Source organism: Engraulis encrasicolus, chromosome 16 (genome assembly GCF_034702125.1).
Source record: "Engraulis encrasicolus isolate BLACKSEA-1 chromosome 16, IST_EnEncr_1.0, whole genome shotgun sequence".
Classification (NCBI taxonomy): domain Eukaryota; kingdom Metazoa; phylum Chordata; class Actinopteri; order Clupeiformes; family Engraulidae; genus Engraulis; species Engraulis encrasicolus.
Window position 1 is genome coordinate 12258754 of NC_085872.1, and position 25247 is coordinate 12284000.

General features: G+C 43.9%; 1 protein-coding gene across 6 annotated transcripts in view; it reads left to right on the plus strand.

Annotated features, from left to right (window-relative positions):
- gab1 (GRB2-associated binding protein 1) overlaps window positions 1-25247 on the plus strand; it is an 82596-nt gene that overhangs the window by 45840 nt on the left and 11509 nt on the right. For 4 of the 6 annotated variants that reach the window (XR_010038111.1, XM_063218642.1, XM_063218643.1 and 1 more), the window contains exons 3-8: window positions 10204-10501; window positions 17151-17370; window positions 17868-17987; window positions 19592-20280; window positions 21951-22045; window positions 22552-22870. Coding sequence is in view for 5 of the 6 variants with exons in the window: in XM_063218642.1 (XP_063074712.1) it covers window positions 10204-10501; window positions 17151-17370; window positions 17868-17987; window positions 19592-20280; window positions 21951-22045; window positions 22552-22870 (1741 nt within the window). In the remaining variant the exon portion in view is untranslated. The remainder of the gene's footprint in view (window positions 1-10203; window positions 10502-17150; window positions 17371-17867; window positions 17988-19591; window positions 20281-21950; window positions 22046-22551; window positions 22871-25247) is intronic. The other 2 variants (XM_063218645.1, XM_063218646.1) reach the window with 1 other exon arrangement.

Genomic DNA, 25247 nt, shown 5'->3' on the forward strand with positions numbered 1-25247 from the left:
ATTAGAATAAAAAGATTCATTTTAAAGAAATTTGGTTTAGCGACAGGACAAAATAGAGAAAATAAAGAGAATGACTGAAATCATACGTAATTGTGGTATATCGTGTAATATATCGTTATCATGACATAAAGTAATCCATATCACGATATAAGTTTTTTGCCATATCGCACAGCCCTACTATCTTGTAGACTTACTTCACCCCCTATTTTCTGGAGAGTCTCTCAGGTCTAACAATCATATCCTCCTGTCTATCCCACACACGCACCTCAGAAACTGTGGTGACTTACGCTGCCATACAAATGCAAAGTGCAGTTACTACATCAGCATTGAAACTGATAAAAATGCCTTAAAAGTGTTGGTATTAGGCTGGGTATTGCAGTTGCTGCAAATTTGACGTCGCAATATCTCTAAAACGGGACTCATTTGGACCATAAGTCTTTGTATCAAGATAAAGGAGGTGTTATGAAGACCATTTTCAGTCAAAACTCAATTTGGACAAAAATATGTAGTTACTGCATTTTGCCTTTGCGTGGCAGTACGATACCGTGCATTTGAAACTGTTGCCCCCAGACTGTGGAATGCCTACTGTATGCCTATTGATCTTAGGTTTGCACCCTCTATGGAGAATTCTAAAAGTCAACTATAATACTAAACTTTTTAAACTATATACTAATCAAACTGTAAAGCCCTCTGTGACTGGCATCTCTGTGAAAAGCGATGTGCAAATAAACTTTACTTACTTACTTACTTACTAGATCTTGGTGATCTCACCAAATGTGATTCTATAAACTGAAGGTATACCTGAGCATATTTAATGGATCTGAACTGATTTTGTGTATCTAAAGCAAATACGCCATATTGCATGAAATGATGACCTACTCTAATCACAAAGACTCACGAACAATGGCTTGTGCTGATGGTAGCTTAGCTTGTGCTTATAATATCTCCATAAGTTCTCTTATTTTGGTTGAATTGCTATGTGTCGGTTAGGGGTCGACCGATACAGGTTTTTTAATGGCCAATGCGATACCGTTTTTGTTTTTTTTCCTCACCCTTGGCCGATACCCGATTTCCGATACCCGTTATTTGGGGCCGATATGGGTTAAAAAAAAGGTTAAAAAATTACAAATATTCCAGGTCTCAAACATTCCTTTAACATTATCAAATTGAGGTAGAACTTGATTGTTGACTCTAACAATCAAGTAATGTCTAACAATCAAGTAATACAAAAATAAAGTGTCTTGGTGCTTTTTAAAAAAACAGAATGACATAAAATAATAAATATTGCGTATTGGCCAAAACCGCACGCGTATCCGATACCGATACACTTAAAATATGCAAATATCGGACCGATATATATATCGGTCTATCCTTAATGTTGGTACTGTTTCACTTGCTCTTCTAGTTTTTTAACTCTTGTTGTAACACACACGCGCACACACACACACACACACACACACACACACACACACACACACACACACACACACACACACACACACACACACACACACAGGCTGCAATGCTTGAATCGATGACATTTTCAGATGGCTTTGGCCTTCTGTCCACATACTGCTGTCCTTAGACTGGTTTTAATGTCGCTAGTAAGATTCACTTCTTCATTTCTCAAGGCTGCCATTATGCAATTTAATAGAAGCAACTGTTCCTCTATCTCAGTGATTCTTAACCTGCGGTGCGGGCACCCCGTGGGGGTGCGCCAGAGATTACAGGGGGTGCGCGGAATTTTGTTTGTGTAGAGGTTGTGACCAAATTTCTGCTTGAGAACATTATAATTAGCCAAAACCAAATTAAGATGTGTTTAGGTCCCTTTTTAAAGTCATTAAGATATTGATTAATGTCTCATTTGTAATTAATCACTTAAATATTTTTTTAGTGCCTATACACAAGTAGAAGTTTGGGCTGGGGATGCATGGCTTGCCTTGGGCACAGGTAAGGGCGTGCATTAAGGAAAAAAGGTTAAGAGCCACCATCTGACTTATCTATAAAAAAACACATTTGCAAAAATCAATACAGAATATATTAAAGCAAACCATTGCAGTGATTAGCTGTCTTCTATCCTCTGCCCTGAAGCAACATTGTTGTTGCCATCGGGCTGTGAATATTTATTGATGCCACTTGTGTATCCCAACGTACAAAAAAAAGAAATCCGCAAACATTGTCGTGTACCAGGCCAGATTAGGGAGAGGGAGGGATACAGACGCTTTGATATGCTTTGTGTATGGAGTGCAGCTGTATGTCGATTAGTTCTTACTAGGGCTGCACGATGTTAGAAAAATATGCGATACACGATAATATGACTGTATATCGCAATATCGATATTACTCGCAATATTTAATATATGCATATATTTTCCCCTCTCTACTTGCCATTATACACTTTTTCATGTATGAAACAACTGAGAGCAATGTTTTAATCCAACATTATTTTTATTCGGAAAAAACATGACTAATATACAGCATCAACTTAAAATGTCAACCTTTTTAATACCTTTTTTTAACCTTTTCACCAAATTGGCTGTTAATAAAAATTAAAAAGTAGGTATCACGATATACGTGTATCGCAAGCCGTGATATTGCAATATCGATACATTTTCGATATATCGCCCACCCCTAGTTCTTACCCACTTTAAAACATGGTGTAAAATCTGTCCTGGCCATGCTTATTAAATCCCATTTAGAATCGATCGAAGTGAACGATGCTTTTAGAGCTCACTAGCACTAGCACTAGCACAAAGGGCCATCTGACTCTTCCCCCTCCCAGCATGTGCACCACAAAGAACCATTGGTAATATAAAGGGCTGTGCAGAGGGGGGATGATGTCACCGTATGGGCGAGAGAGCGAGCTGGTGATTAGGGGGTGGGGGATGGGTGAGTGTCTGTCTGGTCATGCCTAGACAGGCCTGCTGGCTATTCTTATACTCCTCCTGCTGGTCACTGACCTCTGCAACTGGACACTCATTTTAGGCTGTTGTTGCCCTAGTAGTACTACCATTTATACACACAAGCACACTGAACCACAAAAATGAGCCATTGAAGCCCACTCACTGGTAGGCAAACAAACTTTTTAGCATGAAAATTATTTGGCTGTTGAATAATAACAAAAGACTGAGGCAGATCAAGCCAGATATGAACTGACAAGGTCAAGGACAGGGTTCATTGACCTTCACTGCCCTCTCTCTCAGTCTCACTTGAAACTAGCATGCAGGCATGCGCGCGCACGCACGCACGCACGCACGCACGCACGCACGCACGCACGCACGCACGCACGCACGCACGCACGCACGCACGCACACACACACACACACACACACACACACACACACACACACACACACACACACACACACACACACACACCTTCTCCCACTACTACTACGACTACTACTACTTTCAACACTACACATGTTACAAGTTACATGATTAAGTGTACTGTACATTACTCCTTTTTCATCCGTCCTGGCATCCACACTAATTGGAGTTCACACCCATCTTTGCTAAATCGGCAACTATCTGACACTAAACCTCCTCTCTCAGCTAGTTTGTCTAGATGTCTTCCTACTTTTGCTATTTTCGTAAACTTTCAGACATGCAAAATAAATATCCAAGGATATTATCCCTAATTATCAGTGGCACTGATAGTGGCACAGTGATCAGTTAAGTAACCAGATATTTCTGCTTTGCACTCAGCCAGATGTAAGTCTCTGATGCAAAAAGATACAGATAGACTTACTGATGACTAAAGCGGCTCCTTAGTGGTCAGTATTGTTGCAGTTTCATTTTGTAAATGCACATCATTATTTGTAAACACACACAGTTGCTGTGCCATGCCCAATTTAATGCACCTAATTTTAAGAGGAATGAATTAAGAGCATGGACTTGAGAAATGTGACAAGATGATGTTACAATAACGGCCGTGTGCTATTCTATGCTGAGGTTTTGCAACAGTTGAGCAATCTTCTATCTGCTGGCTGCTCTGATCTAATGCTGTGGTTGGTCTCTAGCATGGAGCAGAGCAGCAGCTATGGCCAGGCTGCAAGCACAGATGCTGGGGAGAGGGGAAAGACCAGAGTCCTGATAACAACCAACAATGGATAGTGTTCTGGATGAGGGCAGGGCCAGGCCTGTGGAATGTGGAGACTGGGTGTGGTGGTGGTGGTGGTGATGGTGGTGGGGGGTTGGATGGAGGCTATGCCCTACAATAACCCCCACCCCTAAGGCCTTGCTCAGACTGACCATGTGTACGGGGTGTGGGTGCATACAGCCTGTGGGACAGGCTGTGTGCGTGTTTTTATCCACACCACACCAGGCATCTTGGAGTGTGCGGCACAGTCTGTTTTGGCATTAGCTGCTAGTCCAGTGTTCAAATACTTTCGACCTCTGTCTGTGAGTATGCATATCACTCCCTCCTGTTGATGTCACAATGCCTACTTCCCTGTTGTTATTTTCAAGCAACACTGTACATAGAGACTATTACTGCATATTAAAACTGAATCGCGGCCCTGCCGTGGCACTGGGTTACTACACCGGCGACCTGGGTCCGATTCCGGCCCGGGTCATTTGCCGATCCCTCCCCGTCTCTCCCCACTCATCTCCTGTTTATCCTTCACTGGCCTGTGAAGAAAAAAGGTGGAAAGCCCCAAAAAATTAGCCTGGTCCTGACCATCCCATAATACTACCATTCCATTTCGTATTCATGGTCTGGCATTTGTTTGCTCTGAAGCGATTGTAGGAAGCAGGAAGTTTGCACTCAGTTATGGTTTGAAATTATTGGACACCTCTCACCCAATCGCTGGCAGTTACTCAACAACAACATAGCGCAGACCAATGGCTCTGGCGCAGATGTGTACGTCATTGTCACGAGCGTCCTCCCCCTTTCGTCCCCACGTGGGGGGAGTATTCGATTATTGGCTGTTTTCTGGGGGGGCGTTGCGATCAAAATTCTACTGCTCCAGGCACTCCACAGAGAAGCACGGCCGTCGGGGTACTTTGATTTGGCCCCAGTTTGCGACTTGAACATTCCGCCTCAACAGGCGTCCCAATGCATTTCAGCAAGTAGGAGGTCAGTAATATCCCGTCTCCCACCGTTGGGGAATGCGGCATAAGAACAGACATGCATGCCTTTTCTAGCCTTCATGTGGGACTTCCAGGGGGCATACCGCTATTCAGACATACTGCTATTCAGACATACTGCTATTCAGACACCAGATATGCTGTAGAGTTAGGGTTAGGGTCAGGGCTACGGTTAGGCTAACTGCATGCACTCTCTCTAAACTGAAGAAAACCTGAGCAACGTAGTACAAACCACAGATATGGCAGATTTTGGTGGGAAACTAGCCGGTATTCAGACAATAGACATCAATGTCTGAATACCGGCATGTCTGAATAGTGCCATATAACCGGGACTTCCAGGGTTTTGTCTTTCTTTCTTTCTCTCTCTCTCTTTTGCACATGTACATGCGTGCTTGTCGGATGGCAGCGTGTTTCGTGAGGGATGGCATTCCCCCAGTTTCCCGCCTCTCAAAGACATCTCTGTTCCAGCGTCCACCATGACACCCAGCCCATTCCCTTGGCTTCCGCCGCGTGTATCAGATGGGTGTGTGCGTGCGTGCGTGTGTGTGTGTATGTGTGTGTGTGTGTGTTGCAGCTGTTGCAACACACACACACACACACACACATACACACACACACACACACACACACACACACACACACACACACACACACACACACACACACACACACACACACACACACACACACACACACACACACACACACTTTCTCTCACACACACACGCACTTTCTCTCACACACACGCACGCCCTCCCTTTCTGGTCCCATCCCACATTGCCCCCTACTCCATCCCACCAAGTACAAACACACTCACACAAGATTCTCTGTTGTTCACTCACAAACACATTCAGTAAGTAACACATCTTATCCGCTCACACTCCGCACCACACTTGACGAGCTGGCTTTATCGATTCTGCTGCTCGAGTACCATGCTCGACTTGTCTGGGGATCACACTCTCACCCAAGGCTGTGAAGAGGGCATGGAGGAGTTGCAGTCCTGTTGAGTATTACTTACTGGGACCGGTTGGAAGATCCCCACTGAGTTACGTTGTGCTCTTGTGTTGTTCAGCTATGCCCGTTTTGTAGCGCAAACATCAGTGTGCTTGTCGTGAAATGACAGCGGGAGGGTGCGCGTGTGTGTATGCGTGCGTGTCTACAACCTGGTTGTGCTGATCAGAAATAAGGGGATGTAAAAGGTGTCCATGAATAAGATGATTTTGAGCTTTCTGAACATTGGAAGGAGTCATAGAGTGAGGTATGTTGAACTTTATGTATATTAACCCATTTTAGCCAAAAACCCTTTTTGGGAAAAGATGCTCTCTGCCTATTAAAACCTAAATATCTCAGCCTCCAAAGAATATAAAAACATGAAATCAGTTGCAAGAGAATGTGTTTTTCATTCAGCTCTAAGATACCCACATATTGTTAATAGAAAACCTAAAATCTCAAGAGCCTGCATGCAGTGTATATGTCGCTCCAGATAAAATGGGTTAAAGCATGACAGACAGACGCAGACAGACGCACAGACACACACACACACACAGAAGGGATGTAGAAGTGGCCTCTTATGTTGCCCAGCAAGCTTTCACAGCATAACAAGAGGGCTCTTGCCTTACTGACAATGAAACATGCGGGTCAGAGATGGCTATGCTTTGCCATTGCTATAGAGGCAATCAAGGCTCTAAATTAGAACTAGCCAAATGCTGGTGAAATTTCAGTTTGGCTGGTAGAAAAGACCAACTTACTAGCCACTTTGACCCATTAGCGAGAGTGTGTTTGGCCTGTAAGATTAACATTCACTAGACATTTTGGCTGATGATGAAAAAAGTTAATTTAGGGCCCTGGAGGCAATGTAAGTAACGTTGTAACAGAAATAATTTTGTCTCATATTATCATATGCCTGAGTTCTCTGATACTGTGGAAGATGTCCACACGCTGCCTGATACATGGTGTGTATGACTGATATGGGCTATGACTATGACTGTTTAAATCTCATTGAGGGCAGACTGTTTATCTGAGTGTCTGTGCGTGTGTGTGTGTGTGTCTGTGTCTGCGCGTGTGTGTCTGCGGCACACAGATGGAGGGTAGTTCTCCTGCCTTCTGCCAGTCGTCATCTGTAGCTGCGATCTCTCTCCTGGTGTCGCTCAATGCTTTCTCTCTCTTTCACACTTCAGTTATGTCCCTTGCTTCTCTACTCTCCATCTCTTGCACTCTCGTTTTGCCTTTCCCTTCATCTGTTATGCCATGACAAAAATGCCGCTATGCTGCTCTTAGCAAATGTTCCACTTTTTGCCTTTTGTATTTTGGAATCGTGGCATGAAACAACAGGATACCAATTCAGGGTCCTGAACAAACCCTTTCTCTGTTACTTTCTCCTCTCTCCTCTCTCTCTCTCTCTCTCTCTCTCTCTCTCTCTCTCTCTCTCTCTCTCTCTCTCTCTCTCTCTCTCTCTCTCTCTCTCTCTCTCCTCACCATTTAGCAGTAGACTGCAAACCATTCCTTTGTAGGATACTATGTAAAGTACTCACTCATCACAAAGCGTGCAAACATGCACTGTTTCTCAGTGTAAATGGAGCTGTATTTTCAATGGGGTAACCCAAACCTGTGTACTCTGTGATCAGGCTGAGAGGCAGAGCTGGAGAAAAGCTGGTGCTAGGCTAAAACTTCACCACAACAAAGCCTATTCCACTGTCAGGATCCTTTCCCTTTTGTGTGTGTGTGCGTGTGCGTGTAGCGTGTGTGTGTAGCGTCCGTGTATAGCGTAGTGTCTACGGTCTACGGAACGTGTTTGTTCAAGCGTCTGTCCCTGTTTTTGTCTTTCAGATCATTTTCCTTGTGCATGTCTTTTAAACCTTCTTTTATTTCCCATCCATCCCTCTCACTGTCTGACCATGAATTAATATATTCTTACTACCGTATTTTACATTCTCTAAGATCTCTCTCTCTCTCTCTCTCTCTCTCTCTCTCTCTCTCTCTCTCTCTCTTTCTTTCTCTCTCTCTCTCTCTCTCTCTCTCTCTCTCTCTCTCTCTCTCTCTCTCTCTCTCTCTCTCTCTCCTGTGTGTGTGTGTGTCTCCCACTCTCTCCTGCTGTGATGGTGTGATCTTAGCCTGTGTGCTCCAGTGGGCCCAATATTTTTTTACAAAGGCCCCCCCAGTGGTTGGAAAAACAGCTGAGTACAGTCAGAGGGGCAGAAAAAAAACACACTGCATTGTTGATCCGGCTCCGATATTGCAAAAAAACAGCCATTTAGTCGGCATTCCTTTCTATTGGACGCCTGGCTGGTGAAGGCCTCAGATCTGGCCCCAGGCTGCCTTGCCAGCTCACAACCTGCCTTGAAGCTCAGGAAAAGACCTGTGGATTGTTTGGTGTGAGAGGAGAACTTGCATAATGTTTTAGTTTTGAAGTGCTCTAGCAAGCACACACTGTTATGTGTATAGGAACAAACAATGCTGTCACACATGCCTACATCTTAGAGCCAATCTCCTCTTAGAAATCCTATCTTGTTAGCTTGTGAGAGTAGCAAGGGGCACCTTTTTAAATATGAACCCATGAGAGTCAATAAATCAATATCTTGGCTGTTGCCATCCTTGACAGTTGGTCTTTGATGTGAAAAATATCCAAACCAAAATAAACGTCCTGTAGAGTGATGTCACCCAATGCAATGTCAGTGGGAAACAACGCAGGTAGTGTGTGCATGCTACAATTAAAACTTAGATGGCAAAAAGTTGTATGTTGAGGAAAGAATCTGCACAAGGGTCAAAGATGTCCAAAAATGAATTGTCATTCAGTGTAACTGATACCTTCTGCTGACTGTAACTGTAAAAAAAAAACAAGATTTTTAAATTGTTTCAAGTGAATGGATGACAGCCGAGGCTTTCATGAATTCACTGGGAAAAAATAAAATTAAAAGAGTCATGTTTTTTACAGTTACAGTCAGCAGAGGGTATCCATTACACTGAATGACAATTCCTTTTTGGACGTCTTTGACCCACAAGCAAAGAAGAGATTATTGAAACTATCAGTATTGCTGCTCTTTGCTGCTAGAGTTCAGTTGCCATAGACCCTCATGAGGCAGAGAGAGAAAAATGGAAAAAAGAGAAAAGAACAAAGTTGACTGGTGGCCTATTTGCTAAACCAGGTGAGAGCCCGCAAATGATCAACTATGGAAATGCATGACTTTAGAAGACTTGTCATTGTTGTATAAACGGGAGTTCAGTGTAAAAGTTAGTTTGCTCTCTAGTTGAAATGCAAGTGGTGCATCTCTGCTATTACCGCATACAAATTGTTAGTTAAAGACAGACACTGGACTGATATCATGTAAGACCCTATTTCAGTTGCATTTGCATTGTTTTGTGTAGCCCATAGTGATATCAGTTTCAACTCTAGTTTATTCACCATACCTTGGTTGTCGATTTCCAGTAGTTCTATACTGTATGTCTGTGGACTACCGCAACCCAAACCATATGACATAACTTGTCATTCAATTATCTGCCTTTTAAGAAGCAGGATTAGCAGGGAAATATTGCTTTTGATACAGCGGAGAATTCCCATGAACTTTGTATGTGACGTCGTCACTGCGTCAGCAGGCTTTTTGTCAGGGTCTGGACTCTGTTTCTTCTATTATTGCTCCCGTGTGTTCATGTGTTCGTCCCTGATGCTGTTGTTGTTTTTGCCATTTTATATATCAAGTAGTAGATTTTGAGAATGGCAACTGAATATTGCTTCTCATACTCATTGAAAAAATGAAGTTGCCACCTGAAAGTGACGATGAATCTTGGTTTCCAGAGCACCTAAGGTTTTAGCATGTGGCACTCCAGATGATGGGGGGGTTGTGGAGGTGTCAGACGCTTATTCTCGATACATTGGTTTCCTGTGTACAGGTATACCATTGTTTGAGAGAGACACATTTGACAAAAAGAGATGGGTAATCCCCAAAGTACTCATATTTGACCACAGCATTAGAGTAGTTGGAGGTTTAGTTGAAGTAGGTTTTTTTGATCGAAGTTTCTGAAATATGCCTATTAATCACACATTCCATGGCATGTTGCTTTTGTGATACTGCTAATTGCCTTATTAGTGCTAAATATTTTCCTTGTCGTTCTCCCTCAGGCATGGAAAAAGCGGTGGTTTGTGCTTCGGAGTGGGCGACTGTCCGGGGACCCGGACGTTCTGGAGTACTACAAGAATGATCACGCCAAGAAGCCCATCCGCGTGATCGACCTGAACCTGTGTGAGCAGGTGGACGCGGGGCTCACCTTTCACAAGAAGGACCTGGAGCACAGTTTCATCTTTGACATCAAGACCATCGACAGGGTCTTCTACCTGGTGGCGGACACCGAGGAGGACATGAACAAGTGGGTGCGCTGCATCTGTGACATCTGCGGCTTCAACCCCACGGACTCCGATGGTAAGGCATGGCCACACACACACACACACACACACACATACTGCACATGAAATGCATAGATTCCACCAAGTTTAATTGATTAATCCATGTCGGGCGGGCCCCAAAGTGTCTGATTTCACGGGAAATCACTCGACTGCAAATTAACTTAAAATAACTACTATGTAGCCCAGCTCGATTTTGTTGTTGTTGTAAACCTTCCTCCTGAATTAGCGCTGAGTGACTGTGCTACTAAGCGCATACGACTTCGTTGCGGGCGTCGACGTTGCGCAAGGCACGTCAGCGAGAACTTGTTGTCACGATGTGGGTGTTATTAAATACAGCGCATTTGCAGTCGGCCACAAATATGAACGAGGTGATGAGCTCGCACCGGTTTGCTCTACTAACACACTACGTGTGAGGAGTGGGGGGACAGGCAGTGAGGAGGAGCTGAAGTGGGGACCTAACTTGTGTAGAGGTGTGAGACAAGACCCATATACACACGTGAGTGAGTTGTTGACCAACCAGTTCATGGGCGCGTGACCTCGGAGGCAGTCCGCCGACGAGCGTTGAAGGGGATAAGCAACTGCAGAGGTTGCAAGATCTGACTGCAGCCGCATTCATCCCGCGATAGTTTTACACCATGTGACATGTCACCTCGTCAACGCAACGTCGACGAAATTTCGAAGTTTGACAGGAAATCTAACCGTCATGCAGCATTTTCCATCCAGGGTGCATTGCTGTCTAAATGCGCATATATGCGTTGACACATCTCGAATGCACCTACTGACTAACGGCGTGTTCACATACGGTTGGAGCTTCATGCACTACAATGGGTGTGGTACACTCAAGTGCAACAGCCAATGACGACAAAAATGGCATATGATTGCAAAACTATTGGTTCCTGCAGTGGTGTTGCATCTGTATACTGCTACTTCATTGGTTGATGCACTCGGTCAGAACATCTGCCAAAGCTTTGACAATCCTCAACTCTTTACGGATCCAATGCATCGCGAGTGATGCCACACCTCAGTGCGGGAGGAAGTAATCCAATGTACAGTGAATGGGAATGGGTAGTTGCAAGTGTTGACTGTCGTATGTGAATCCTGTGAAGCCTGAGTGTTCACTTACTTAAGCTATGTGTAAATGTTTGATATTGGATCTGTACTGTGCAATACAAATCTTTAACCTTGTATTGTTTAAAGATCTGTGTTGATGTGGATAGGAATAAGGTTAAGCTGGATGAGGTTAATTGATGCTCGTTAGGAGCAGACTCTTAGGAACAAACAAAACATACAACCAGGGCTCTAAATTAGCATCCACTAACTGGCCAAATGCTGCTGAAAATTCAGTTTGGCCGGTAGAAAAGACAAACTTACTAGCCACTTTTGACCCATTAGATAGTATGTGTTTGGCTAGCTGGATTAACATCTATTAGCCATTTTGGCTAGTGATGAAAAGAGTTAATTTAGAGCCCTGCATACAACCTCAGACAAGTGATCTCTGAGGCAGATCTAGTGATGTTGACACAAATGCATAATATACGTATCCACCAGTGCCCAATGCCCATATGCGGGGCAACATGTTGCATGCACAATGCCCCAAGTGTGACCACAAGCGTGCGCACACACACACACACACACACACACACACACACACACACACACACACACACACACACACACACACACACACACACACACACACACACACACACACACACACACACACACACCCACACACACACACACTTTTTGCTCTAGACAGCCAAACAGACATAATTACTAGGTGCACTGCACTCCAGTTGTCTGGATACAGTTGGGAGAGTTTGACCTCTGTGACCCCAGTAGCCACTTCCTGTTTCTGTCTCCTCACATCTGGCAACGCATGCCTCCCATCTCTCTCTCTCTCTCTCTCACACACACACACACACACACACACACACACACACACACACACACACACACACACACACACACACACACACACACACACACACACACACATTTTAACTACTATATTTATGTCCGCAATTCATAATATGTATGGCCATACATTTTACAGATACAATGATACTAAGTCACAATTCAATGCGGGTCTCACAATAAGAGCAGTTTTAAGGGTACAAGCAACACCTCTTTCTCTAAATATGACGACTACCAACAACGGAGGATATTGAGCAATATTTGCCTATTTGCTGTGCCTTTGCTTTCGTGAAGCCAACCATCCTTAGACATCTAGTGACCAGTCTGTGTACATGTCCCAGGCTTCCAAAGATAAGTGCTATATTGGCATTTATAGCCAAGGCCACACACACACACACACACACACACACACACACACGTGTGTCGTGTGTATGCCACTTTTTTTGACAGACTGTCCTGCTGAAATGAAATTGTCCATTTCTACCTGTTCTACGTGTTTGATTTCCCGATGCCTTTCCTAAATTTTTTGTTGTCATCATCTGTGTATGAATCTCCAATTTGTACTCTTTCTACCTTGCCACACTGGCCAAACCTTTGTAGTAGCAATTTGGCACTCATGTTTCAGGAGGAAATGTAGTGAAGCAGTGAACCATAACAGGGAGGTTTCTGATCATTTCCAGCATATAACATCAATGTATCAGCCATGCATTGGTACAGCCTAATTCATAAAACATTAGCTTGTGTTTACTGTTCTCATATAATTCTGAACACTAACCACCATGCATTGGACTTTGACAGTTGTTAAAAATGCATTTAGTCCTTGATAATTGTGCAGTAAAAAGCAGTGAAAAGCTCAGACACTTTTGCTGAATCATGGGATAGTTCTGAGCTCACCAGTGTCCTCCTATCACGTAAAGCAGTGGTTCTCAACCTTTTTTGAACTAACGCCCCCTTGACCTCATAATAAGCCTCCCAACGCCCCCTTGACCTCATCATAAGCCTACCTATTGACAAATGAAGGATGCAGATGAGTGGGGGTGGGGCTTAATTCCCATCTGCATCCTTCTCAACGTCCACTTAGGTCTCTTCAACGCCCCCTGGCGGGCTGTAACGCCCCTGTTGAGAAAGGCTAACGTAGAGCTTCCCATGCACTTTACCCTTCATCCCAATCTGTTCCAAAGGTCAGAGAGAGATCCAAAGGAGAGAGAGAGAGAGATGGAGAGAGATGGAGAGAGAGAGAGAGAGAGAGAGAGAGAGAGAGAGAGAGAGAGAGAGAGACAGAGAGGGAGGGAGAGAGAGAGAGAGAGAGAGAGAGAGAGAGAGAGAGAGAGAGAGAGAGAGAGAGAGAGAGAGAGAGAGAGAGAGAGAGAGAGAGAGAGAGAGAGAGAGAGAGAGAGGCCCCTCTTGTTCCCCCAGGAGGAGAATCCTTATTGGAGCAGAATAGACGTCATAGCTGAACCCAGTCACACAACAGAGCACACCAAGTGAAGTGTCTGTTGTTAGCATGTAGCTGTTAGCCTCTGGGTGGCCTGGCCTGGCCTGGTCAGTGAGAGGAAGAGGGCCTGAGGCGGACGAGGGGGATTTTTCCCATTGTGCTGAGCCCTATAAACAGAAGCGGAGAAGGGGACGGCCCTACAGAGGAAGGGAAGAGGGTGCAAGAAAGAAAGAAAGAAGGACAATGTAGGGGGCTCATCTTCATCTGGTTCTCCAATCATAAAGCATGGACTTCAATCATGAAAAAGTCAAGTAAGCATGGTATCAGCATGGAATCATATTCGCTTTCTTGAATATAATCTAATCAAGTCTATGAAGAAACATGCATGTGTATTTGTTGGGTTTAAAGATACATACAATGCAGTGGTCAGGGATAAAAACGACACATTCTGTGCAAAACTGCACAGAGAGTCTGATGTATCAGAGAAGTTCATTGAAAGTAGAAGCTCCTACTGGATCTCATTTCACCAAGGTCAGTGTTGTGGAGAAAAGGGGAGGAGTTGGAATTTTGAATAGTCACGTGCAAGAATGACCCCTTGTGGACTACCTGGGAAAGATCTAGCATCTAGGCTTAACGCCTGTCTCACAGCAGTACAGTACTCCTCTGCTTGCATATGCGTGCGTGTATGTGCGTGCATGTATGTGTACGTGCGTGCGTGTGTGTGTGTGTGTGTGTGTGCGTGCGTGCGTGCATGCGTGCATGTGTACGTGCTTTAACTGTGTATCAGGGAAAGTAGTTTGAATAGAGCCATCTCACCGTGCGTGCGTGCCTTTACTGTGTATCATCAGGGACAGCAGTCTGAATAGAGCCATCTCCACCCCGTGCGTGTGTGCGTGCGTGCCTCAACTGTGTATCAGGGACAGCAGTTTGAATAGAGCCATCTCCACACCGCGGGCGTGCGTGCATGCCTGCGTGCCTTAACTGTGTATCAGAGACAGCAGTTTGAATAGAGCCATCTCAACACCCACTCACTTTCTCCCACAGGCGTGAATTGTAGGACCTTGAGCAAATGCCGGGGGTGGCCAGAATGGAGAGCAATGAAGAGAATAGAGAACACGCGCATGAAAGCGCAATGTGAAACATTTTGTATAGTCCCTGGCAGCCAAGGCTGCAGATATTTCTCTTCAGCTACACAGCACTGTCTCAAAACCATCAAATGCATTCATGGAGTGACCTGGATAACTAACCCGGCCCTTTACATGAAATGATGGCGTGGGCCTTTGAACATCTGCTGCCTCCTGCTGCCTGTGTTCACACACTCTCATTGACAGGGCTGTTTTCTATGTGTTAACCCCTTTTAGCCTAAGCCCTTTTTGGGAAAAGGTGCCCTCTCCCTATTAAAACCTAAATATCTCAACCTCTTAAAAACATGAAATAATTGCATTTAAAAACGCTAGAAACTTCATTTTGCACTAGAATGTGTTCATTCAGCTCTAACTTTACCACATTTTTTATTTTAAAAAACCCCTCAAATCTCAAGAACCTGAATGCAGCGGGTTCTGGGTGACTGCCCAAGCCAGTCAGCAGTAAGTAAGCAAAGCACCCGTGCCTAAGTGGGTAAGAATATTGCGTTGGGTTCGGGAAGGAGAGGGTTACATATTTCGCGCCTGTTATAGCAGGGAAGATGTGATGTTGCTGAGCACTAGGCGGTCGGTGTCATGGTCATCAGACAGATGGAAAAAATATTTTGTTCTCTGATCCAATACACTGTGAATACACACTGAATGTAGAACTTTATTGCATTATGCGGGATGTAATAGCATTATGTACAGTATAATTTGTGTACTTCTTGAGTTTTCTGTTAACATTAGATAATGCTGGACTCAAACTACACCACTTCCCAATTCAATTCAATTTTGATGTTGGGTTGTGCCAAGCACATCAACAGAATTGAAACTGACAAGGTTGTCTTCAATTGTCTCCAATTGGGTTGAGGGATGGACAGCTGACAATTGGCCTCTTACCCGTGCAGTTTGAGCTCAACTCAAGTTAACCAGACTCTACCAGATGTATTCATGCCTGTGCATTGCAATTAACCACCCACATGTATACAGGTGATGTGTGTGTATGAACATCTGTGACAGACAGGGCTCTAGATTACCGTTTTTCATCACTAGTCAAAATGGCTAGTAGACCACTGGCCAAACACACACTCACTAATTGGTCAAAATGGTTAGTAAGTTTTCTTTTCTACCAGCCAAATTGAATTTTCACCAGCATTTGGCCGGTTGGCAGGTGTTCATTTAGAGCCCTGGTGACAGATATCTGAAATATTGGCATCCATCTCACACCCCTTGCAGTCTTCCTTGTCCTCTAGCACCTCTGCATAGTGTTCCCTTTGCTTAAATCACTAATAGCCCAGGCTCATAAGATCATGGTCTTTTCATTTCCTGTTGGCAGTGTCGTTCCAATATTTGTATACCATAGACAAGACCAAAAACTACTGTGCTTTGTTTATATTGGGTGTTTTCTCAGGTACAGTTGCTAACCTCTCTGTCACTAGGGCAGGATGGCTTTGGAGAAAGTCTTGTTAGTTATGATGTGAATTTATGTGGTCTTGGTTTCCATGGTGCCGTGCTGCTGATTATTAACAGCTTTCTTTGAGTGAGGTTTTATAACTGAAAAATGAAATTGTGAAATGACCTTTGGTAGCATATCTTTCACGTCTCAAGAAATTCCGGTCACTTCACCGACTGCTCCTCTTGTAGAGACCACATCACTCACTACTTGGGTCAGTACTTTGCACTGGCTTCAAGTGAGATTTAGAATTGAGTTTAAAACTCTTCTGATAGTTTATAAGTCACTGAATGGCTTAGACTCTAAATACGTTGTACATTTATGCTTGAGCAATGTCATCCTAATAGATGTCGTAGGTCTTCAGAATCTCCTCTACTGGTTGTGCCTAGGGTCAGGTCTAAACAGTGTGAAATGGCATTTAGTCATTCAGTTGCAAAATGCTGGAACCAACTTCCTGTCCAAATTAGAAATGCCCCAGCAGTATCTTGTTTTAAAAGAAAATTAAAAGCTTTATTCTCATCCGCCTTTGGTGATAGTTAATTACTCACTATCTATAACACAATATCGTTTTTTTTCTTCTCTTTTCTCTATTCTTGTTAAGCACATTGAATGACATTTATATATGATAATGTGCTATATAAATTTCTATATTAAACTTTTTGATTGATTTATTGATTGATTGATTGATTGATTGATTGATTGATTTTTCTGTATCTGTTCACCCTTCCTGTTCCAGATCCGGCCAAGGTGGTGCAGCAGTCGGGCGGTGCAGGTGTGGACATGCAATTTGGATCCTCGATGGGTCTCGGACCGCTTGCTCATTCGGCCCTCACCTCTGTGCCTCCTCCTTACCAGCCGGTCAGTGTGAGCCACCTCGACTCCTCCTCCAGCCTCGATGAACCACAGGACTACCTCTGGCTGGTGAACTGCGAGAGCAAGAAGCCAGAGACTGGCAGGTGAGCGCTGGTGGAATAAGGGAAATAGGAAAGGGGAAAAAGACCCTTTACAAAGGTATAGAGGAAAACTGAGGAAGAGATTGAAAGTGGATTGAAAGATCTGGGGCCTGTACTAAGAAGCTGGTTCGGGTGTAAACCATGTAGAGGTTAAGCGGTAAATCATGTCATAGAAGAGCCTGAAGTCCTCATTTTCTTAAAATTGAGGACTGCAGGCTCTTCTATTACATGTGATGTTGCTGAGCACGAGGTAAATCATGTAAATTATTTAGATGATTAACCTCTTAACATAACCTGGTTTACTCCTGAGTCCTGAACCAGCTTATTTGTATACCCCTCTGGTGGCTTAGGAGTGAATCTCAAATGCATCTCAAATATTGTATAGAGTACTATGTAGGCAATGGATCAGTCAGCACTGTTTTTTCCCCCCCAACAACAAAATCAGTTTCCAACTGTTGTGTTGACCTGACCTGACCTCCTTCGTGTTGTGCACTGCGTAGCTCACTGAACCCCACACCTCCTCCTCCTCCCCTGCCTCTTCCCCCCTCCTCGCCTGAGGGGGACCAGGAGTATCTGCTCCTGGAGGAGTGTGAGAGCAGGAGCTCTCTCCACACCAGTCAGTGAGTGGAAAGCATCCAGTAGTGTAGTGCACCAGTGTGCAGTGTGCAACTCTCATTCATGCCAAACTTATACACTCACAAACAGTTGGTGTGTGGATTTGGCTTGGTGCATTACATGGATTTTGTTAACGCATAAGCATTTGGGCACGCACGCACGCACACACACACACACACACACACACACACACACACACACACACACACACACACACACACACACACACACACACACACACACACACACACACACACACACACACACACACACACACACACACACACACAAGTTTGTTGCTTAAAAACAAATACTTATCATTTGCACCTGAGTGAGGTTTGTGCCTGATTAACTGACTGTAGTTTGTCTGCTCACCAAATTGTAGATGAGTGTTGCAAATCTGGGGTTTTGTATGACTTGGGCCAAGAAGATGCTTGTATACTGCATGATTATAACAAAGACACTCCTGAACGTTTACAGTGCAACTTAATCTGTCCATGAATAAGCCTTTGATTTTGAAGAAGCTTGACTTAAAATTGAATAAATTTGGACATGATTTGTGAAATGATCTGAAAACCTGTTGCTATAATGAATCATCAGTGTGTATGTGTGTGCTGCATTGACCTGCTAGTGTTAAAGGATGCCTGCTAATTTCAACATGTGGTTGTACGGTGTTTCCCATGCTACCCTTGACTTATCAATACATGACAACATGGCATTTTTTGCCGCCTGCTGTTGTTGCATAATTGCATAAGTATTTGGATGATATTTGGAGCATTTGGGAACAACATTTATTTAAAGGTAGACTAACATGCCCCCATGAAAATGGCCAGGATCTTTGAAAGGGCTGAATAAAAAACTGACATGTCGTTGAGTGCTGACAAGTCAAGAGTAGAGCGAGCAATACAAGTGCATGCTGAAATTGGCAGGCATTTTCCTTTAGGCCAATTTTATACTGGCTGTGCAATTTTATACTCACCGTTGCATACAAACTACTAAACTTCTTTGTATATTGTGCACACTATCACCATAGCTACCCATTCAAAACAGCAGACAAGGATGAATGTGTTTTTAGTGAAGCTAAGCCATCAGTGTGTATCTTGTCTCTTCTGTCAGTAAAATCAGGCTTGCATAGCTGGAAATGTGGAAGCAATGTAAATACTGATGAAATGCGAGGGCTATTCTGCTCCATCTTAGCAAGCTTCTAGGTCTACTTATTTATTTTTTGCCGTGTCTCACAAGCCTGTCATCACTAGCCTTTTTTTGATGAAAAAAAAAATCTATATAGTTTGATTTCCCAAATCTAAATGTAAACCTATAATTGGGGCATAACTGGCCTTCAGTTTCTGAACTGGCGAGCCATTGTGCAATTTCACACCTCCGAAGAAGAGGCGATGGTTTTTTTGGCATGGCCGCATCAAGTAGGTGTAGTGAAATCATATTTTCATGGCAAGGAACAGACACAGCGAGTATACTGCAGCCTTTAGTCTGTGTGTGTGTAGATATTCAAGTTTAGTCATTATTAATGTATGCTCTAGCCATTACTACTAATACATTTAAATGTGTTTTCTCCTCTACGTCTTCCCCACAAACTCCAACTCGCCTGTAGGTCTCATGGTGACTGCTCCAAGTCCACATCCTCTGAGCCTGATTGCAATGACAACCTTCCGCTGCACCGCACCCCTCCGACCGCTTGCTCGTCAGCCAAGCACGCACCTGTGAACGGCTTTTTCTCCTCGCATCCTCCCTCCGCGTCTTCGGCAGCCGCCTTGTACGACTCCCCGCCCTCACGCCACGGCCCCCCATCCCTGCCCCCCACAGACCCCAGCGGCCTCTACCAACTCCCCCGGAGTCGGTCGCAGGACACGGTAATGCCCGTTCCAGCTCGATCCGCGTCGGAGGGGGAGGCCGGCGAGCTGTACGTTTTTCCCACACAGGGCCGCAAGCCGTCACTGGAGGCCCAGATGCGCAACATGACGTGCTACGACATCCCACCCACCCCCGGCAGTGGCTGCTCCGCGTTCCCCTGGAGCTGTGCTGAGCGGGTAACGGCTGTGGAGCCCCTTGTGGGTGGTGGTGAGGTCGTGCCCCCTCCCCGGCCACCCAAACCCTCTCTCTCGTCGTCCATGGCTACAATGCCTGCTGGCGGACCACCAGAACGGTCGCCCACGGACACCTACGCTGTGCCACGCTCCATCTCGGAAACGGATGGGAACTACTGTGTGCCAACTAGTGCGGGACACAAAGCACTTCGCAGCAACACTATCGGTCCTATGGATTCAACACGTCTACGCAAAGGTAGCTTGATTATGGGAAGTCTCTTTTTGAGGACGTGTCATCATAGCACTGAAGGTGTTGTGGCACGTTTTCCCCCTGTGTGTTAGGGTCATGCAACAATGTTGTTTGTTTCAAATGTTTTTGTTTTTCAAAAAGGTTTTAAAAATGAAATGTTGTCCTTAAAGACAACATTTTCCATGTACGTTTTAAGCATGACCTTCTATTTGGTGTTTTTAAAGCTTTGTAGTGTGTTTCAACTGAACAACATTTTGTGTTTTCGTGTTATCCAGCCATACAATTCAACAGTTTTGTCTCATACTAAAGGAGAATTCCATCAAATTTCAACATGCTTTTGCTCACGCTACCCCTGCATTGTCAGTACTTGACGACGCATCGTTGTTTTTATTTCCGGGACCATTGAGCCTGGGCAGCGAGTTAGATGCATCACCAGTTTGTTTACATTTTTTATCTGGCTTTACAACTGTCAGTTTGAAATTAGCAGGTGCCTTTTTAAACTAAATGACCTGCTTCTTGGAGCCTTATGTTAAGTCATTATCAGTGCTCTCCAGCTATGCTGTATTAGGCCTATGGGAGCATGATGGAAGCTTGAAACCCTTTAAAACCATTGTCTGGACCATTTGTAAGAGATGATCAGTGTTAATTCTGTTTTCTTGCTCTTATTGATGTCCTTTTCTTGAGTGGGGAATTTTTATTTAAAAAAAAAATATTTTTATGGGCTTTTTGGGCCTTTATTTCGGATAGGATAGTGAAGGTGCGACAAGAATTGAGTGTGGAGAGAGATGGGGTAGTGTTAGGAAATGACCCCGTCCGGACTCGAACCGGGGTCCCCATGGGCATGCAAGCCCAAGTGTGGGGGGCTTAGCGCGTTGCGCCACAGCGCCCCCCTTGAGTGGGGTATTTTGATATTTTTTATTATATGAAGTAGTATATGTTCTTTTTGTGCGATAAGAAATGATTGGGAGATAGAGATGGAGTTGGAATGAAAAATGACCTGAGGCCAACCTCTACCATGAGCCGTTATGTGGTGCAAGTGCCCTATGCATTATGCCACATGGCATCCCTGAAGCTTTGATTTTGATACATGTGGTCATTTTGATACATTTCATCCATGTGTCCTTCTATAGAGCTGAGAATCACTGATTGTTGGTGATGTGTTAACAAGTGACAGAATGACAAATAACATCCTTGGCCACCTATGGTTATTATGGCAGAGAGCCTGGAGAAGATGTGAAGAATTTCGTTGCAAAACGACGTAGCCACCATTTTTGACTCTTGCATTTTATTTTTTACAAAGGACTGTTCAGATATCCTATCATCTATGTGTGAATTCTTGTGTCTATCATATATGTGTCCATTCAGATATGTTGAGAACATACTTTTTAACATGAAGTTGAAGTATGACACAGCAGTTGGACCAGTTCATTCTCTGTGTCTCAGTTGCTTTAAAAATCCTTTTTAAAGTTTTAACCTCAGGCTAGTGGCACAAAGTTGGAGCAGTATTTTTCACAGGCGTCCTCTGTCTGTGGTTAAAAGTAGTTATTTCTAGGCCTATCTGGGCATTTGACTTCGTCTAGACTCACTGACAATGTGCTCCATAGAGGAAAATGTATCGGGATAACCAGTCTCATTCCAGGTTCAACTACTAAAATAAAATGTTTATGTTTGCACAGACTGTGGATCCCAGGACTGCTACGACATCCCAAGACCATTTGCATCAGACAAGAGTGGCTCATGTGATTTCAACGAAAGTCTACATACATACTTTGTAAGTTTCCTCAAAATGTACATTTGTGGGTTAATTCCAATGGATAAGATTGGATAAGAGTGTGGGCATGGCAGGTGGCTATTAGGTGAAGGACTTGTCACAGAACACTGATATGCAATACATCAATGACAGAAAAAAAGATGAAATGGGGAAAAAAATCATATTAACCTATAAGCATAGCGTTATTATAATGGACAAAAAACCTTCAATTGCCGTTATATTTTTGTGTTCGAGTCTCTGTATGTCTTTGAGTGTTTTTGTTTGAAGTTACATGGTCTGTAAAGCGTCCTTAAGTGTCCAGAAAAGTGCTTTACAGTACAAAACCTATGGATTATTATTATTATTATTATTATTATTATCATAATGGCAATGTTTTTTGCTCCTTGAGCTTTTATTAAATGCAGTAGAGCGTGGTAGAAAATGGATTCAGAGGCAGAAAATGTGTGTCTTCCTCCATTACTGAACATTTGGGTTTTTGTATGTGTGTGTGTGTGAATGTGTTCTAGAAAAGCCATGGCATGATGCCTGTTACAAGTGCCTCCACGGAGGAGTTGGATGAAAACTACGTACCCATGAGTGCCAACTCGCCCTCCCATCGACGCTCGGGCAGCTTGTCAGAGCTCATCCAGGAACCCAACTATGTGCCTATGACCCCAGGCACAGTGGAGTTCTCGTCTCTGGGCAAACAGGTACCTCCGCCAGCCCACATGGGCTTCCGGTCCAGCCCTAAGACACCGCCACGGAGACAAATGCCCCTGAATGATCCTCCTCCTGTTGACCGGCAGCCACCACCTGTGGACCGTAACCTTAAACCCGACCGCAAAGGTAAGGCAGAGTGCTGTGAGGTTGGAAGAATTTGTGCGTGCGTGCGTGACTGCGTGACTGCAGAGGTGAGAGAGAGTGTTTGTGCGTACAAGAGCAAATTTGTGCTTGTGTATCTTAATTTGGAAGATGGGAAACTTCAATATACTTATATCATTTATTAAGTTAAACAATTGTGATTCATTCTGTTAGAAATGTCAGATTTATTGAATTGATTATTGAATTGATTATGGTGTTGACTGTAGCTTTTGCTTTAAATGCTGGGAATACATTCTGTTTTAATGTGCTGGCCCATGTTTATGAATACCATTCATGCATTTACCCATAACTGGCCACAGGCCCTGGAGCAATGTGGTGTTAGGTAGGTACAGTACCATGCTCAAGAGCACTGAAGCCAAGAATGAGTATGTAGGGAAACACATGCTTCCTGATGACGGTGGGATTCAAGCATTTACCCATAATGAGAAATAGATTAGAGTAGAGTAGAGTAGAGTAACTTTATTGATCCCCAAGGGGAAATTCAGGTGTCAAGTAGCTTACATAAATAATGCACATAATGCCCACATGGACATTTAAAGACGCATATAACACAGGTATTAGTCAGGGAGGGGAAAAATAAAAACTTAAGAAAAAAATAAAAAGGCAATTGTGCAAAAACATATTCTGTATAGACAAATGTGCAAGAAACATACTCTGAGAGTTGAGGTAGACAAGATTAAAATGACCAGAAATGAGTGTTGACAGATACATCTATGATCTAGTATTGTGATGTAAGAGAAAAAAAGATGTATTACACGGTAATCAAGGTGGAACATAGATTCTGGTAAGGTGCAATGAAGACAATGGGTTACATTATCATAAAGCAGGCAGTGCACAGATGTCTGCCTTACCAACACATGATCTAATCTGAAGTGTCACGGTATGACCAAAATTAGAATGGATACATTAGCATGGTTGCGAATACCATGACCTGCTGAAGTTGACATTAGCTTTAAAACCATGCAAGTTCTTACCTCTAGTCATCACACAGATTGGATTGATAATCATCTCATTGTCATATCTCTGAATTTCAACTTCTGAGTTGTTATGTCACCTATGATAATCATTCAATTGGATCATCAGTCAAATTCTTTTCCATCTTTAAAAACTTAAAAAGTATGCAGAGAAGCTAGAAATCTAGCCAGGCCGTGCCCTCCTAGTGACGCAACACCTTTAGCGTTTCAACTAGTCCGGTTAAGAGTCATGCATGTACTTTCTGTAAAAAAAGTCGGGAACTCCTCCCACTTTTTTCGGGAAGCAAGCAACCACTAGCAAACCAAGGGAGGCTTCTCAACCATGCCATGTGGGAAATGTTAATTGTTATGCTCTTGGTCCGACCAATTCTCGGAAGAGATTAGAAAGTCGATGATAATCAGGCTACTAGAAATCTGTCTTGGTCAAACCCCTCCGAATTTCCTGGATTAGCATATGCTAGTGCCTCATAGTGCTAGTGCCTTATCCCCTTTGCCCCTTCACGGCCGTGAACATGTGACCAACTCCGTGTCATGAAAGGCGCCTTTTGTGCCTGGCCTGCCTGTGATCCATGGGTCTCAGGGACTCTCTCTGACTACACTGCCTGGCTGGAGCGGTCCCTTCTGTCCCCATTGTCCATCATGTCAAAGACCTCTTTGATGGCCTGGTGACAAGGGCGATTTCCAATCTTGTTTAAAAGTGGCTTGGAGCGCTGTTTGAATGTCGAACTGGCAGAGAATCAGTGGCAGCCACCAGGCGATGCCACCACAGCTGCCTTTGGGCCGAATCAAATCACAGATACAGGAACCTTCCAGAACGGTTTCATCTTGAAAGCCTTATCCATGACAGCTTAACCAAAGTCAGCTTATATCATACGTTTTCCGTAAGAAAATGCTACTTAGATGATGTAATGGTATGTGTACCGTAGTTACAACTTAAATGACCTCGTTACAACAACAGGCAATGTTTTTTTTCTATATTCAACACAATTGAACTCTGACTTGACTTACCTAGGTAATACAAGTTTAGACTTTTCATGTACAGAGTTCTAAATAATATCAATCGCCACGAAGGGAACAGTGAATCATTGATAAGCATGGGCCAGATACACTGTGATTTGCTGTTCGGCTTGTTTGCATATGTGATTGTTTGCATATGTGCTCTGTAAGTCCTCTGCAGCCAGCAGTGTCGTGTTATGATGTTTGTCCTGCTGCTGCACTCTGTGTCTCTCGGGGGGGTTGGCATGGTCAAGGCTGTGTAGTGGGGTGTATAGCTTTCTCTAAGCATATGGGTACTTTACCGTAATGTATGTGCCTCTGCGGAGTAAAATCCCATCTTATCAGGCTCCTCGATCGGCATTCGCCTTTGC